This window comes from Rhinolophus ferrumequinum, chromosome 10, assembly GCF_004115265.2.
Source record: "Rhinolophus ferrumequinum isolate MPI-CBG mRhiFer1 chromosome 10, mRhiFer1_v1.p, whole genome shotgun sequence".
NCBI lineage: Eukaryota > Metazoa > Chordata > Mammalia > Chiroptera > Rhinolophidae > Rhinolophus > Rhinolophus ferrumequinum.
This window is the reverse complement of record NC_046293.1, coordinates 27,298,518-27,317,101: the sequence shown is the minus strand read 5'-3', so window position 1 is coordinate 27,317,101 and position 18,584 is coordinate 27,298,518. Positions and strand designations below refer to the sequence as shown.

Below are 18,584 nucleotides of genomic sequence, written 5' to 3'. Positions count from 1 at the left end.
TCTCTTTGACTGACAACCGCATTTCGTTGTGCCCTTTGATGACCGCTGTGGACATAACCAGCAGCCGCTCCCTCCTCATCTGGGCTGTGATGGTAATTGCTCGGCTTGGTTTCTTGAGGCCTGTGCCCCTGAGTCCCTGAGCCATGGAGGTGTTAGGACACTCTCCAAACCACTGTGGAGTCCTGAGCCACTTAGAGACATCAGAGAGAGTTTTCCCTCTTTGCCTTTATGTGAAGTTCCCTGGATATGGCAGGAGCACACTGAGGAAGATGCATTGTTGCTTTTGGGGGATCAAAGCAGCATTCACCAATTCTCTCGTTTCCTTTTGTAGGAGAAAAATGTTTTTCTTGCCCTGTGCCACCTCTGTACCCTGAGAATCTAATAGGGCACTGTGGTCCAGGAATAGGAAGCAGATTCTGGGCCCTCACCCATGCCAACATAGCTTTCGGCTTTCAATGGAATCAGGAAATCCTTCTGAACACCAAAAATATACAAGACTTGTGTCCATCAACAGTTATTCATTGTAACAAGGAAGGATTCAGTGAACATTTATTGCATTCTGATTGTGTGCCAAGCACTGTGCTAAATGCTGAGGTGATGTACAAAGGAGTGCAAGTCATAATTCTTAGCCACAAGCAGTTCGCAGTGTATTATAGCTGGAGAAATAAAGTGGTCACAACACACACACATACAGTTAATTCAGTTATCTGGTCATTGGTAAGCACTTATTGTCAGATAATTGCTATACATTTTTTCGAAGTTCTAAGTTGGCAAGACCATATCTACATACATTGGCCAGGGAAGGTTTTTGTTTGTTTGTTTGTTTTGTTTTAATGTAACAGAATAGAGTGGAAACTATCAGAGAGCAACTCACATAGTAAGGGAACATTGTATCGGGAAACTTGTTTCAGTGGTGAATGTTCAGCAGGTTTTAATGTAAAATGTATTTTATTGGTCATGGTAAAAAAGTTGGAAATATACTGCTGTAGGAGAGGTGTGACTTATGCTTGCCTGCAGTTTGGAAGGAAATATAAAATGATTGGAAGTACTGAATTGCCAAAGGCAAGGGAAAATTAGGTTGGACGAAAGATTGGGATTAGACTATAAAGGGTCTTGAATGTCTAGCTAAGAATTTTGGGGTTTATTCTATTTGGGAGCAGAAAATAATACACCAGAAGTTTAGTTTGGGATTCTTAACCTGGCAGCAAGTGGAAACAAGTTGGAAAAAGGACAAGTGGATCAGAGAGATCTGTTACTGAATTTATCTAAGAATGAGGTGCAAAAGTCAAGGACTAGGTCGGTGGCAGGAAAATGGAAAGGCGGGACAGTTACAATAGAATGACATTATGAAGGCACATCACTGTGTTGGCATACCACCTGAATATTGCTGAGATGACCGGGAGAATGGGGCGCACGTGAATGGGGCTGCAGAACAAAAGAGAGGCAGGTAATGGCTTTGAATTTATTTAAAAAGTGTCACTAAATCTTTTGAATGAAAATGACCAAAGGGGGTTGAACACCTTAGATTGGAGTTTGGGACTCGAAGCTCAAAAACACAGACTTGGAAATGTTTGATTTTCAGGTGAAAATGAGCAAATGGGATCTCCTTAATGACCACGTCTCACATGCTGAGGGAAGTAGAGGCTTTCTAAATCCCTCCTCTTCAGGAGGGATTTCACTTGGCTGTTGTCTTCATATCGTAAAGCTACTAGAGGACCACTCAGGGTTGCCTCTGTGAATCTGGCTCTCCTATGTACTTACAGCACTTGTTGACTTTATTAGCCAGGTGGTGGGTTCTGGCCATATTCCTTTGGATTGGTTATTTTGGTTACATTCTTCAGACCAATCTTTGAGGGCATTTATTAAGAGTCCTGTGTGTGTGGTTGTGTGTGGTTGTGTGTGTGTGTGTGTGTGGGTGGGGGGGCTGTATGTGTGATTTAAGAGAAGGAATTTCTGTGCATAGTTCTGTATTGCCAATTTTGAAAGTCAGTAAAATAGTAAAAATCTCACTCTGTATCTTCTGAAAACTAAACAACGCTTCTGGAGTTTGCCAGTTGAATTGATCTAGACAACATTATCTTGACTAATAAATAATAAGATCTAGATATTATGAATCACAAAACATTGTAAGTTGCATTATTTTAGTATTTAGTGATATTTTTTTGTGCTAGTACTTTGAAATTTTTAAATTAATGTATTATATCTATGGTAACTGTGTTATACCAAAAATTAGACTAGATATTAGTCTAGGATTTTCCATTCCCCAACTATGCCGGGCGATAGAGTTGTTTAACATAGAGTGAGCTTCTTTTGAAGTGTCATTTATGCAACAAGTTTTATGAGATGTGAGGGTACTTGTCATGCTTCCTAGAAGGTCGCTACAGATACGCTTATCTGTCCACTTTTCTCTCAGGTGGATGGAATGAGAGTTTAAAAGTAATGCTTTATGTCATTTGGGATGTTTCTCTTCAGTACTGCTTATTGATTCACTGCTGCTCAATGGAGACTTGAGCAGATAGGACATAGATGGGACGATGCTAATGTTATGAAGAAAAACGTGCCATGTGTGGCTTGGCTTACCCAGACCAACAGATGTGCTTTGGAATATCACAGTTACATATTTTTGTTTGCTTTCTTTGGGGGTACAAAATTGTGTTGCCTTTAGTTTTCATTTTATTTAACTAGTTTCAACTCTCTATGCATACACTCTGCTGACCCTGGAAGACTTATAACGGTACTTGAGCCTGCTTTTAAGTTGCTGGAGAACAAAGTTGCCTAAATCAGTCACTTCAGATTAAAACGGAAAATAATTACTCTTAATAGCAATTAAAACACTTTATTGTGAAATACACATTTCAACATTTTAATTTAATATTAGGGTTGTCTCCTTTGTGCAATAGCAAAGCAGCAGATTTTATTTTTAGTCTAAAGAGGACTGTACTTTTCTCTACAGGTACAGGTCTGCCCCCCATAAATCTTTCACATACATTCTAGAATAAGTAAATGAGTGGGTTATATTTATGTCACAAAAAGGGAGTCTTTGTTTTATGAATGGATTAAACTACATGAGAGCTATATTTAAAAACTATGAAACTATATAAATTATGTCAAAATGGTTTAATATACAAAAATTAAGTTTGCATGTGACTTTTTAGAAAAGTGTCTTTCATAAAGTAGAGCTTTGTGTAAATGCTATTTCTGTACATAGCCATGGAATCCATTCACAGAATGGGAGGAAGTTGCCTTTAATTCTTCCTTCCCACTTTGGCCAGCGCTGCACACCTATTTGATCTGAAGAGTAAGTGGAGAAGTTCTGGTTCTCCCTGTTGGGAACCATCTCTAAAGTAATGGAATAAACATTTATCTCTTGCTTGATGAAAAGCATAGGGATCCATTTTTAGAATTTGGGACTTAGAAATATTTTTTTAACATCACTAAACTGTAGTAAAGGGCTACTTTTATTTATTATGTAAGCGTTCTTGCATTTTAAGAAGAAACTGATTTGTAACTGATTGCAAGGGTCAGAGGAAAGAGAAAAAAGTGTCTAATTGCAATTGTGTACTAGAGTTACATGTATTTTACTTGGCAGATTTTTTTTTCCCTCTGAAAATTGAATGGTGGTTCACATTGGCTTTTACAGAAAATGGTATTTATGAATGGAATTGTGAAGGAGGTGACTTAAGGGAAGGAGTTTTTCTTGGCTGAATTAGAATAAAGTGACATATAAATTGCAAATGCCTTTAAGCTATACCAAATGTTTTCTCTGTCCAAAATAATATATATGTTTTTATTTATAAACATGCATGAACACTGGTTGGATTTGTGGAAGACTAACACGCAGAAATGTGGATGTTAACATTGCAGTTCATATGCCTGTCTGTCCAAGTCTGTAGAGGCCAAATGTGTCTGTCCATCTGTCTGCCAGTCTTCAGTTCCCATTTCTCTCTACAGGCCAGGGTGTCTGCAAATGTGTCTTCTTTCCTTGTACAGACAAATACTCCGAGCACAGGGTGGGTAGCAGCTACAGCTGTACCTAGAGTCAGGTCTATCTCAGGGGAGCACATACGGGTTATACGCTTTTTATTTTCTATATTCCCAGATGATAAACAGTGTTACATCTAGGGACAGGAGAAACTTGACACGATTGGATGGCGAGTCAAATTCTTGAACAACTTTAAAAATATTTTAAAACTTTTCTCAAGAAGCTTTTCAGTTCTTCAGTGCTGCTTTTCACAGTAAACAAAGGAACATAATGAACTGATGTTAGGTCTTCATGTAATGTAATCTAACTTGGAGTCTATGGGTAAGCCCAGAGCTATGACAAGGATGGATGAGATGAGTCTTTATTCTGTGTGTCAGCCATTTGTAACAAAAAGTTTACATAAATGAATTATATTTTTCTTATTAGGTTTAATTTGTAAGAGGAAGGGAACATTTTAGACATATTTCAAAACTGAGTTTCTGATGAGGCCACAGATAGTTTTTCAAGGGTTCGGGGAAATCAGGCAGTGTCTCATCTGTTGTTAATTAATGAAATGAAACTGGGGTCACTGGAGTACAACAATGAATGAAAGGTCAGTGAATGGAAAAAACTGTCAATGAAGGAGGATGTCAGCAGAGTGGAACATTGTCATAGATAAAGATCAGGGAAAATGTGCCCTTTGGCCAAGGTACTGTTTTCTGCAAGTGACTAGGAGCCTTGGTTTGGGACATTTCAAGCCAGACTGCACACTAACTGACTGCTCTGCTTTCAGTGAAATCTGTTAAATATTTTAAAGCTATTCAGGTTTGTGCTAGAGATTAGTTGAAAAAAATTATAAAAGATATATATATATATACATTTTTTTTTTTTAAACAATGTACTGCTGTTGTGTTTGCCTTAGGTTTTGTTTTGAGGGTGTATACTGCTTTTTTCCTCCCTCTCATTTATTTCTGTTCTCCATCTTAGAATTTTCTAGAACCACACTCACTTTTGAGGTCCACGGATGTTAAAGTGATTTAGGATCACTGTACTAATGAATGATGGAGCTGGACCTGGAACAGGCTAGCCAGTTCTCAGTTTACAATTGCTGCAGGATCCCCATGAGATGTTCTGTAGAGTGCGGCCTAAAACTCATCAAGACATAGTTTCAGCTTCATTACCAGTTTGCAGACTGATCATGAACAAACCAGTGACTGTAAATTTCAACTAGTTCATCATGCAAAGTACATTTAAAGAGTCTCTGTGTGTCTGTACATATCAGACCTCCTTTTTCCTCTTTCATTGAAACTTTTGAACCATATGGCTTTGGGGCAGCAAGGCTCTTCTGTCAGTTTGGTAGAGGCCCATGGCCATTTTTAGCCTGGTATTGAGACCTGGCAGGTCATGGCTGGTGAGGGGAGGGCCCCTCACAGATATCAGCAAGGCTGTCCCCACATCCTAGAGAGCTATTCCCATAGTATTTAGAGAAGTGATACAGCACAGCGATTGACGGTACAGTCTCAAGACAGACTGCTAGGGCCCATATTCAGGCTCTGCCAGTTAGTACTTTGTCTTTCTGAACCTCTACTTTTTTAAATCTGTAAAATGGGAATGATAATAGCATCTACCTCCATAGCGGAGTTGTAAAGATGAAATAAATACTTGTGAAGTGCTTAGAGCAGTGCTTTTCACATAGTAAATGTTTGGTAATTCTCTGATTACTTGTATTATTTATAAGTATGATTACTTATAAATTTAAAATGGAATTCAGGCAGTTTCCTTGGATTGGTTTCTTTTTTCTCTGAGAACATTTACTGGAATATTGTTTTGTTGGATTTAAATGAGACTGTCTCATGAACTGTTTGGAGCCAGAATAGAAAACATATGAAAGCAGTTCTTTGGAGAAACACCAGAACCACAGAAGTTAATAGAAGTTAAAATTTAAACTCATGCAGTTAAATGATAATTAAAATAGTGCCTTTCAGTTATTTTGTTGGGTAGGTGTAAGATAGGCAAAAAATGATGAGATTCTTTAATATTTGTTGTTACAAGAACTACTTTGGGGGAAAAACCCTCACCTTAAATAACTGTATTATGCAATTAGAGAGGCTGAAAAGGAACAGAACAGTAACAGAAACAAAGTTAGAAATCCTAAACAGTGACACTCATATACATACACATATGCCAATGTTGGCTGGCCCCTTTTTTGAGATTGTCTGTGGGCTGGTTATACTTGTAGGTGTAGGAATTCTAATTCATTTCATTTTAGTGGTTGCCATGGCCCTAGTATAGCATTTCCTTAAGTGTGAGTTCCACTAGCTACATACAGATTTTGGGGAAATGGGAAGGGGAATTCCATGGTCAAATAAGTTTGGGAAACTTACTGAGCTCAGTGAAATTAAATTAGTTTCCTTGGAGATATTTTTCAGAGTCTTTAATACGCTAGCGTGTGCTGTGACTGTCCCAGGAGATATATGCTATATTTCTCTTACTTTTTGGATCAGTATCTCGTCTGTCAGCTTCCTGCAGGCCACCAGTGCCCTGGGGCACATTTTGGGAAATGTAACCTTACAAGCATTGTAACCTTAGAAGCATTGCTTTTTTCACTCTGTGTCAGGCGAATCCTAACAAAGTGTAGCTAAACAACTAGCTGCACATCAGGGTGGAGGAAGGCCTCACAGATGAGCCTGGGTCCCAGATGTATGATCACCTTATTGCAAGAGTCATCACTGGTACCTTTCGAGTGCTTTCTATGTGCCAGGCACAAAGTACTTTACATTTATTAACGAATTAATCTTCTCAATGTGGTAGGTATGATCATCATCCCAATTTATAGATGAGGAAACTAGTAGCCAGAGGGCTTAAATAACTCGCCCAAATCAGACAACTAGAAAGTAGTGAAGCTGTTACCGGATGGCGCGGTGTCCAGGTCCTTAGCGTGTCGAGCAAAGAAATAAAGTGATGACAGAGGAGTTTGTTGGAAGAGATAGCACACTTCAAAGAAATAAAAGTGGACCCAAGCAGCAGAGAATGGTTCAAGGGCCCAAGGTGGCATTATTAGGAGAAAAGTACACTCCAAAGGGTTTGGAGCAGGCCTCTGAGCAAAAGCAAGACTCAAGAGACTCAAAGTGGCCCAGACTGGCAAGGACTTTATCTTTTTTTTTCTCTAGAATGGGCTGTTCCCTTCCGGGCTTGGGACCATTTGATTGACACCTGTGATTGACAAGAGGCTATTACCTCATCTTTTTTAAACTGCACAGGTGTGAGTGGCCGGTTTAATCTAGTTGGGTATTTTGTACCCATTTGTTCCTCATAGGGGAGATAATTACAATGAAAAGGGGAAGTTTTGGCCAGAAAAAGAGATGTCTCTTGGGCGGTTGAATACTATGGGTTATGCAGGAATGCAGAGACCCGATGCCTATCTCTAACTGCCTGCCTTGTTTTCCCCTTGAGAAATGTGATCCCCATAAAATCTCTATGGGAAGTTGAGGGACAGAAGGTCTGTTTTTCCTGTATCTGCTTCCTGCTGGCCAGGGGCATAAGCCTTGGCACCCTCCCCCTCTCAACTCCCTGCACATCTGCGTTTCTTTAAGGGCATATTTTGTGTGTTTCTGGAAGCGGGCTGAACACTGATAGAATGTAAATCAACGAGATAGATTTATGGATCTCATAAATATTATTGAGACTTTTAGGGTCTTGTTTAAAGCTTGACTAAACAGGTAAACCGGGGGCTGCCCTGTCTACTAGTAAGACAATATGGTAATTGTTTTTTAATTAAATAGTATTTAAAATATATAAAGATTCTCTGTGATCCAAATCTCTTCAGTTCCTGAGTTTGAGCTTAGTAGTGAGGCTTTGAGGCCTTGGATAGCAAGGGATTTATCTGAAAATTTATCAGAATCTACTCAGTTCCTGGGTTTGGATAGCAAGGAATATTTATTTATTTATTTTAAAACTTTCAAAAATTTATTTACGTTTTTAAAAAATTTTATTTTAATAAAAAATTGTTTGTTTATTTATTTATTTATTTATCCATCCAAGACCCATCAGCTCCAAGTCAAGTAGTTGTTGCAGTCTAGTTGTGGAGGGTGCAGCTCACAGTGACCCATGTGGGGATCAAACCGGCAACCTTGTTGTTAAGAGCACTGCTCTCTAACCAACTGAGCCACCCCACGAGGAATATTCAGAGTGGAAAGCCCAGTGAAGGCCTTATTCATTTGTTTCTTTTCCCAGAGGAGGTGAGAGTGCCTTCTATGGCTAGATAGATTTCTCTTCAGGAAGAAGTGGCAAGATTGTGACTTAATGAAGGTGGTGGAGCAGATCATTATAAGGACAGGACTAGAAAAAAAAATTCTTCTGAGTCCAGGAATCTTGCCGCAAGGCTGTCATGTACGCTAACCACCTAGGGTCTGTCAGCACTTCTTGATAGTGTTCAGCGAAAGGAATGGACGACCCCAGCAATCACTGGTAATTATGGAAACCTTAGGGAATCCCAAGGACTTGACATAGTGAATATTTGTAAGAGCAGAACTATGTTTCTGATAACTTTGCAATAAAAAACCTGTACAGTAGGAAGCTTTAAACTTAATTCCAGAAAGAATTTTTAACTTGATCGATTTTACTTGGAAGAAATACCATGTTGGCCTCAGTTCACATTACTTTTTCTTTTTTCTTTTTTTTTAAATTACTTTCAGGTGTACAAAACAATGCAATAGTTAGACATTTCACCCCTCACAAAGAGATAACCCCCTCCTCCAATTTCTTATGTCCTCATTTTGTTTATGTGAATAATTGTCTTACCGTGGTCACTGGCTACTTACCTTAAATCCTCTTTACATTTCCTCAAAAAAGCATTCACATAGGGGATGGCCAGTGGGGAGCAAATGTTGCAGGATAAGTGAAGATGAAGAGGGTGTGGAAGAGAGGCGGCATTTTAAGTGCCTTCAGGGCTTGGTATCCCTATTGTGGCCCCACAAGCCAAGCGGGGTTACCTGTCAGACCTAACAGTCAGCACCTGTAAACAGGAATACGGGTGCAGTATTCCCACTTGCATCTATGGGATTTGATTTTTCTTTTCAAACAGTTTTATATGAGTAGTTCACAAAGGCTGATTTTTATCTTTGTGCATGGCATAATTTTATACTATTTATTCTTAGGTGGGTTTGCTGAGTTTTCCCGTTGTTTCCCTGGCCTCTGTGAAGGAAAATCCACGCTAGTCCCTACCTGCATTTCTCAGCCTTGCTTACCTGTTGCCAACATTGGGCCAACCCGAATTCTTCCCAATCTTTATCTTGGCTGCCAGCGAGATGTCCTCAACAAGGTGGGTGCTTTGAAAATATCCTTCATTGCAGGGTTTATTGTTAGCAGCTGGAGAAACAGCGCTTGCCCTTTAGCTGTCATGTCAGACACACCTGGCTCCCAGGGAGGACGTGCATCGCTCTGACTTCCCTGGTGAGGAGTTGCGTCATCCTTCAGAGTGCTGTTCTGTGTGATGTTAATGATTGCCATAGGAAACCTACGCTGGTGTCATATTTTGTTCCTCATAGGTCCACGAGATCTGGATAGGACAGGATTCTTCAGACGTTTAGCCTTATTTTCTTAGGGTATTCATTGTTCTATTATAATGATTGGGCACACTCAGGAATACTTCCTAACTTCACATTTAGAAATGTGTTTATTGACTGCAGCACAGTAAGAAGGGACTCTGGGTGGGCTTGGATTGAGGAATGACGACCGCTGGCTGGAGAGGTGGGAGGAGGTGGTGTCATGCAGGGTCTCAGCTCCCGCTCCCCGCACAAGAACGCAGGACATGGTGAGGCCAAAAAGGAACACCCAACGAGCCATGGATAAGGGGGTTCATACCACTATATTCTCGCTGGCGGCTGGTCGAGACACAAAAGCAAACATCTGCCAGTATCCCAATGAAGGGTCTTTGCTGGCAGCCGGGCGAGACACAGGAAGTAGGATCCACACGATCCGCAATCCACTTGCTAACCGCACTTGCCGCAATCTGCCGTCTGCTTCTCTGTCAACCAACCACAACCCCCTTGCCAATCTAGCCACGGCGGTTATATTAGTGGCTAATGGCTAACCGGTAACAGCAGATGGCCATCTGATTACAGCTGATGGCCACCTACTACCCAAGCCAGCAGCTTTCCACGTGAGGTCGAGAGCCTGGGAATTGCTCTCTCGAGCTCCGTCCCCACAGTGGTAAATGACAGAGAAGACGCGGTAAGAGTGGCATTGCAGGCCGCACTGTCTGAGGCTGTGGAGCAGTTTGATTGAGGAAGAAGAGCACGGATTCTTGCTGGAAAGGACCTGGGCTGTACTGAACAAGCTGTGCCCACAGGAACCTATGTTGACTGAGGCATTTGTTAGTGGTACAAGCATAACAACACAAGTAGAACTAAAATGTGTCTGCCTCCACAGCTCATGTGCTTTTAACCAGAAGTGCTCGAAAACAGTGCTCTCACTGCCGACAGTGATTTTTCTCTAAAACCTCTTATTTACACCCCCTCTAGTTGAAAAGGCAATCCAAGATACTAATTCAGCTGTTGGTGATTTACAAGTGCTGCTTTTCTATATGAAGGCAGTACTTCACCATTTTCTCCTTGAGTAACTGAAAGAATTGAGCTGACTGTAAAATAAACTTCCAGATTGGCTTGCTTTAGCAAGAGGAAAGCCCGGCTTTCCAGGAGGAAAACAATACCCTATCATTGGGAAGCAGTGAGGCATTCATTTTTTTTTTCTTTTTTGTTCTGAAAACCCCCACCTCTTCAAAATTATACCTCAACATTGTTGTTGAGATATCAGTCGGCTCTTACTGTGAGATCTGCCTGTTTGAAATTCGATAGCTTGTGCTTGTTCTGAGTCTTTCTGGTGAGGTCACAATGCTTTTGAGCATGTGATGATGATTAATTCTCTTTTAGAGATAAGCGAACTATGTCACAGAAAGCAAAATTAATTTCCTAAAGTCACATGCCTCCCTGGGGCAAAGCTGGAGATACTTTATTTAATCCTCAGATCAGAAAATAAAATAAAATTCATAGTTAGGGATCCTCTACACAATTACCCCAGTAAAATATAACCAGTCAGCCAGCAGGTAATTTCAGAAATAATTGTGTTACAGATCATTTTAGTTACTTTTGACATTAAATTAAATGACACACTCATTTTGCTAGTACATGACCTTGTCCGGGTTTAACAAATGTGTCCGTGAACAATTATGTGAGTGCCCGCAAGGTGAGAGCAGTTGAACTGGAACCTGGGGTTGAGGACAGCGGAACAGTTTTCTCATTTTAACTGGCTTCTTAATGTATACGAAACTGAGTACATACGCTTACGTAGATGCACTGAGGAAATGGTTGTGGGGAAAAGAATGAGTTTGTGGAGGTTCGTGAGTAAACAGCTTGGGCATTAAAGAAGACTATCATAAAGTGTCTTTAAAAAGTGTAGACTAGGGGATGGTGAGAAATAAGAATGCACTGGTGGGCTGGACACTTTGAAAGTGGTGATGAGAAATTTATATTTAACCTCCAGAGTCGTGGGGAAGAGTCTTAGTGCTGAAGGGGATTTCAGAGATCACTTAGTCTTCTTCCTTCATTCGATAAATAAGGACATCGATAGCAGAATGTCGAATGAATTCCCCACCATCACCCCCAGATGGTGCGTTTAGAATTAGATTTGCCTCTTTCACAGATAGCATAAACTCATTCTTTGTGCTCAACTCTCTGATTTAAACTTTCCGGGAGAAATAATAACGCTTCTTTTCTTTTTGAAGTTCTCTAGCAATGAAGATTTTATCATTTTGCCTAATAGTTCATTCCTTTTGATTAAAATTTAGAAGCTGAAGTCTTTAAAAGAGTCATCCACAAGGCTACTAATTTTATTAGTCTGTTTTGAAAAAATAAAGTGACACCAAAAAATGTTAAAAGCATGACACACAAGTTTTTTTAGGAGGATCATAATTACCATTTACAATGCTGTGCTCTTCACATCATTGCATTTAACCCCTATAATAGCATGAGGAGGAGAGTGGCCCCGACTTGTTAAGTCACTTACCCAGGATTTTCTCACTAGGAAGTCATTGGCTTCAAAGCTGGTCAGTGGCAGAGATCAAACTCAAGCCCAGGCTACTCTGGCTTTAAGTCCTCTGTTTATGTGACACCAGAAATACCCATCTTCCAGAAAATGGAACTCTGTGTAGTAGGCGGTTATCAAGGACTGACAAATCTTAACAGTCCAGTGAATCACAACTGAGATTTTCTTTCCCTGCTACTTCTGTATCGTATTCTATACCAGCTCTGTCCAATAGAAATATTATGCAAGCCACACACATAATGTCAAATTTTCCAGTAATTTATTTAAAAAGTAAAAAGAAACAGGCAAAATTAATAACATTTATCACAACATGTCTAGAATATTATTTCAACAATACATATTGAGATAGTTAACATTTTTTTGTACTAAGTCTTGGAAATCTGGTGAGTATTCTGTGGTTACTGAACATCTCCGTGTGGACCATCCACATTTCAGGTGCTCAGTAGCCCCACGTGGCGTGTGGCTAAGCATCCTGGACAGTGCAGGTCAGTCCTCTCAACAAATGTATTACTTTTTACTTATGCTGTAAAGGCATGGCTGTTCTACAAAAGACCATAAGAAGACACTGGTAGCAAAAAGAATCCTTTTATTTTCCTTTTCCCTTACAACTATACTCTTGTGTCTCACAATCTGTTCTTTATCCTCTAGGCTTTGGACTAGAGTTGGAACAGAAACAGCTTATTACACTAAGAGTAGTTTGCTGATGCCCCAGTCCACATCCGAAATGAGTGGGGTTTGAGCAAGAATCTCTAGTTATTATGTGAAAGACAAAAGTTCTTGATCGCTTTTCTCCCTTATCACCTAAAATTTTAAATAGGAACTTTTGTTTCACACTTAAGTACATGAACTGTATGACGGAATTACCTGTTATGTTAAGAGGAGTTGCTAAGCCAGAGCTGTATCTGCCATGAATCACTTCAGCCTCTTCACCAAACTTGTTCTGCTGTCCCCTCTTCCCGCATTTTGACCAGAGTTCTGCCAGCATCCTTTGTGTCGCTTCTGATTTCAGTCTTTTACTGCAGGACTGGCTTTGCTGTATGGCCTTACTATTCTGCCTGCCATGCGCAGTACTGCTGCTTTCTGTTTTCTTGTGTGTTAGGCAATCGCCTAGACACACTATGGCCAAATACTGCTTTCAGGGGGGTTTCCATATGATCTAGAAAGACAAAGGTCATCAAAATTATCAGTAAAAATGCAGCATGTATTCAGTGTCCACTGTGTGTAGAACACCATGCAGAGTGCAAGTTGATGAGACAAGACGTGTTCGCTAAACAATAATTCACAAGACAAAGTGATTGCTAGTGTAACTGCTGATAATGAGACAGCATGGCAGATGGCTGGGAGCCAGCTTTCGAGGTGGGCGCTTGTGCATCCCAGGTCTCCACCTTACCAGCCATATTACGTCAGCCAAGTTACTGAATCTTGGTTTCTTCACCTATAAACTGGAATGATTCCTGCCTCCTGGTGGTTTACAGGGACACTCAGTATTGTCATCAAGAGGGGGATTATACAAGTGGTAGATACAGTGGGTGTGGCTAATTGAGATACAGTGGGTGTGGCTAGATGGAGGGAATAGGATGTAAAGTCAACTTTGAAGGCAAAAGGAGTGGCAGATGCAAAGTTAGTCATTGAAGTGACTTCAGAAAGAGAAAGTACAATTCCATTATCTAGAATGTCAGTGCCCGTGGGGTGATGGAACGGGATCTCTGTTTTCAGCCGAGATGAACATGGGAAACTTGACCAAATAGAGCAATTTTATTAAGGCTGTATATTAATCTGTATTCTATATATTACTCCAAAGTCTACACCAACAGATCATAGAACCCATATTTAGAAACTAATCCAACTGCAGGCGAAAGTTTACTTCGTGGTTTAGGAGAAGCTTTTAAAGGGAAAATATAGTGAATGAAAATCATAATATAAAATTAAGGTTCATTTTTGACTCACAAATATTATTTTTGAAAGCTTTCTTGTTTATTGAAACCAGAATCCACTTTTTAAAATTCTTAGGGACTAATCTCTTCTACTTTGTCACATAAACCCTTTTTTATATCCATCCTGGTATATTTAGTGTAATTTCCCTACTTGAGGCCAAGTAGGAGAAAGGACAGTTGGCATTAGTGAAAAATACACATTACAGGCTTTTTTAGGGGGTGGCGTAAACAGCTTTATTTTGGAGAAGGGGCAAAAGTTTTGAGAGAAAATTCATATACTATATGACTTTTGAGCTTTTTTATCGCGATATGATTGACGTATAACATTGTATTAGTGTCAGGTATGCAACATAATGATTGTATATTTGTATGTATTGTGAAATATCACCACAATAAGTCTAGTTAACATCCATTACCACGTAATTTTTTTTCTTGTGATGAGAAGTTTTAAGATCTGCTCAGCTACTTTCAAATACACGATATATAGTATTGTTAACTCTAGTCACCATGGTGTACGTTATGTGACCTATTTATTTTATAACTAGACATTTGTACCTTTTGGCCACCTTCATCGATCTCGCCCTTGCCTCTGGCAGCCACCAATCTGTTCTCTGTATCTGTGAGTTCAGTTTCTTGTTTGTTCATTTCTTAGATTCCACATATAAGTGAGATCATATGGTATTTGTCTTTCTCTGTTTGACTTATTTCACTTAGCATAATGCCCTCTAGGTCCATCCATGTTATTGCAAGTGGCAAGATTTCTTCTTTTCTATGGCTGGATACTATTTCATTGTATATATACATGCACCACACTTTCTTTATCCATCCATCCATCGATGGACACTTAGATTGTTTCCATGTCTTAGCGTTTGTGAATAATGAATGAACATGGGGGTGTAGATATTTCTTAGAGATCCTAATTTCGCATCTTTCAATTATATGTCCAGTAGTATGATTGCTGGAGCGTTTGGTAGTTCTGTTTTTAATTTTTTGAGGAACTTCCACATTGTTCCCCATGATGGCTGCACCAATTTATATTCCCCTGAGCTATTCTTAAGATAAAGTAAGGGCACTGACACGAACTAAACTCATATTATGTGCCAGTTAGTTTATCCTCATAATAGCCTTATAAAATACACACCATTAGCCCTATTTTACAGGTGAGGAAACCAAAGCTGAGAGAAGTAAGGTCATCTGCCCAAGACCATTCAGTAACGTGCTAAGCTGTGCTCTGGTTTTCCTGGGGCCAGCACCCACCTACTTTTCACTATTCCATGCCACGCGGAGTTCATCCATAGCAACAGGAGGGAAAGGAGAGAATGTCGATGCATGTGCTCGTAGACGTTTATCAAACTTTGCTCTGTTTGTTTGTTTTTTCAGTGTAGTAGGAAATAAGACCATCCATCAGCTGAGAGGGAAGATGAAAAGGGGACATACAGAGAGTTTGAAGGAAAAGGGAAATGGGTGGGATGGCATCTAGGAAAAAGGGAGAGTGAACAGACTAGGGAAATAGAATGAGTGCTGAGGAGCAATGAACTGAGCGTGAGATACAGCAGCGTTGTTGTCTGTCTCTAGCTACGTTCAGCTGCATGGATGCAGATGCAGACCAGGTAGAGAATTAGATTTAACCAGAGTTGTAATTTTGCCAAGTGAGTGTGAAGAAGCGATACTGGGACAAGGGAATTGAGGGTGAAAGCAACGGAATGATTATAATGATTGAGCACAGAATTTAAGTTGGACAAGAAAGGAATATGGACATCATGAAGATGAAGGATAGAGAAAAGGGGTTAGGACCAACAGGTAGTAGGTCCTGGGGGGATTGAAGGGTTCCAGGAGTAGTGGGGTAAGATAGAGCAAGCTGGAAGGACAGGCGTCCCAAAGCAGGTGTGTGAGGTGGGTTGGGTGGGGCGTTGTGGTCACTGGTAATGGCAGAGACCAGACTAGGTCTCATGGGCATGAGTGGGTAAGGTGAGGAGTTCAAAGAACTAAGAGGCCACAGTGTTGGAAGTATATTTGAAGGCCGGAGAAGAAAGATTATTTTATTAGTAGAAAGCATCTATTAGCAGACGTAGCACAAAGTTGAGCTAAATATTAAACAGTCTGAGATGACTGCTCTCTGGAAGCTTAAAGATTATGATGTTTAACCATGGAACAGAGTAATTAATACCCAGCTGTGTATGTTTCACACAACATACTGAAACAAAACTGAACGGATAACAGAAATATCTTAATAATTTAACAAAGAGTCATTGACATCCATCTTGAATAAGAGCAGTCATTCTTCTTAAAACAGAACCATTCTTCCTAATTGTAGTTCGATCACAGTTCCATTGACAGAAGATGCTCTCTTAGCCACTTGTATGTACATTCATAAAAATAAACAGGAGAGCAGGTTAATAGGATAAGTTACAGGAAACTTCAGCAGAAACTGAACTGACTTCAGAGATGCACTGACATCTCTACCCCGACGCTCTCAGCCAAGTGAAACCTCCCTCATACTGAGCAGTAGGCTCTTCGTTGCAGCACGTCTACTCCCACCTCTACCAGGAGGCAGTTGTTGTGTTGGTTCTGAAACCTGTTTAGACCAGTGTACTTGTTGTTATAATAATGTACATTAATTAAAATATTATGTACACCAATGACATATGAATGAGGTGGAGAGTCGTTTTCCTGTGACCTAAGTTAAATATTTTCAAAAGATTCAGGAAAGACAAATTGCTTTACATTTTTTTTTTTTCTGTGTGAACTAAAGTGGGAGGAAGGGAACTGTAAAATACTTAGGGGGCAGTCATAATCTAGAATTCTGTGCTGATACTATTTTCCAAGTTCTTGCCCTTTAAAGAAATGGAAACTATAGATGGTGAAAGCATTTGGTTGTGATTTGCTTAAGAACTCCAGTCAGCAAACCTATAAAAATAAAAGCCATGGTCCTGCATCAGAAGTTAGCAAATGAATGTCTTTGTTTTGAGTTCAAATAAAATGTTTCAAGTATGTATGTATCGTTTTTAATGATTTCCTCTTTGACCTTTTTCACTGATTGTAGTAATTATCAATCCAGATGAGAGGGTATTTATTTATGGTATTGAATTTAATAGCCAAATTATATTTAAATTTTACATGGTGACATTTTAGGATTTCTGCTTTTTTTTTTTTAAATCGACCATGTTTTATTTATCAAGTCCCATCTTATTAAAAAAAAAGAATTTCAATGGGAGGGGTGTTGGGGGTTGGGGGAAAAGGTGAAGGGATTAGAAAGTACAAATTGATAGTCACAAAATAGTCATGAGGATGTGAACTACAGTATGGGGAATGTAGTTAATACTGTAGTACAGATTATGTGGGGTGACAGATGGGTACTGGACTTATCAGGGGAATCACTTCATAGACTGTGTAGATGCCTGACCACTGCACTGTACACCTAAAGCTGATGTAGAATAATATTAATATTGAATGTCAACTATAATTAAATATTTTTATATAGTCACGGGATGTAAAGTACACTATGGGGAATATAGTCAATGGTATTATAACAGCTATATACGATGTCAGAGGGGTAGTAGATTGGGGGGTTATCACTTTGTGAGGGGTGTAAATGTCTAATCATTACGTTTTATACACCTGAAATTAATATAAAGTTCTTTAAAAAAATAAAAAAATGTTAAGTCCAACTGGATAATCAATTTAATAGATTTTTTTAAGTAAAATTTTTATAAAATCCAGTTATACCAGTTATACCATTTCTGTATATTCTATTTTTTTCACATTTTGTGTTTAAATTATTTTCTTATCGCTAAGTTTCAACACATTAATATCTTTTTCTGCTCCGCCTTTTGCCAGTTATCTAAAATAAAGCTACTATATAAATGCATCTTTTTTTTTTTTTTTTTTTTAAGATTTTATTGGGGAAAGGGAACAGGACTTTTTTGGGGAACAGTGTACTTTTTCCCAGGACCCATCAACTCCAAGTCAAGTTGTTGTCCTTTCAATCTTAGTTGTGGAGGGCGCAGCTCAGCTCCAAGTCCAGTTGCCATTTTCAGTTGTTGAGAGCACACGTTCTAACCACCTGAGCCATCAGGCCGCCTGGGAGCTCAGCGGCAGCTCGTTGTCTTCACTCTACTTGTGGAGGGCGCAGTTCACTGGCCCATGTGGGACTCAAACTAGCAACCCTGTTGTTCAGAGTTCGTGCTCTAACCACCTGAGCTATCCAGCCACCCCTAAATGCATCTTTTATGGCATATTTTTTTTATAAGTGCAGAATACTTTGCGATATAACAGCACTGTAAGCTTGGATTGCTGATGTTGCTTACAGGAGGTCAGAACTGCCGTTTTTCCTGTTTCCTCTCTGTGCAGCCATAGGAGTGCCGCTGCAGTCTGGCTGGCAGCAGTCAGGTGAGGGCAGTCAACATGCCTATAGGTACTTAGTCCTCAAGCTGCAGCAGCAGGCAGTGTGAACATGGCAGAAAGACCGGCACTTTGATGCCTAGGATTGCAGCTGAGGTGCCAACGGGGATAAAGAGCGCAAGTAACACTTGGCTAAGTCTCCTGAAATACAGAGCCATCTGGTTCCCTGAGTCACTCGGAAAGTCTTC

The 18,584-nt window shown here is 39.8% G+C and overlaps 1 protein-coding gene across 4 annotated transcripts in view; it reads left to right on the top strand.

Annotated features, from left to right (window-relative positions):
* The window catches only part of DUSP16 (dual specificity phosphatase 16), a 96,469-nt gene that overhangs the window by 63,754 nt on the left and 14,131 nt on the right, over positions 1 to 18,584 (top strand). For all 4 annotated transcript variants that reach the window (XM_033116916.1, XM_033116918.1, XM_033116915.1 and 1 more), the window contains one exon: positions 9,118 to 9,281. In XM_033116916.1, the coding sequence (XP_032972807.1) occupies positions 9,118 to 9,281 (164 nt within the window). The remainder of the gene's footprint in view (positions 1 to 9,117; positions 9,282 to 18,584) is intronic.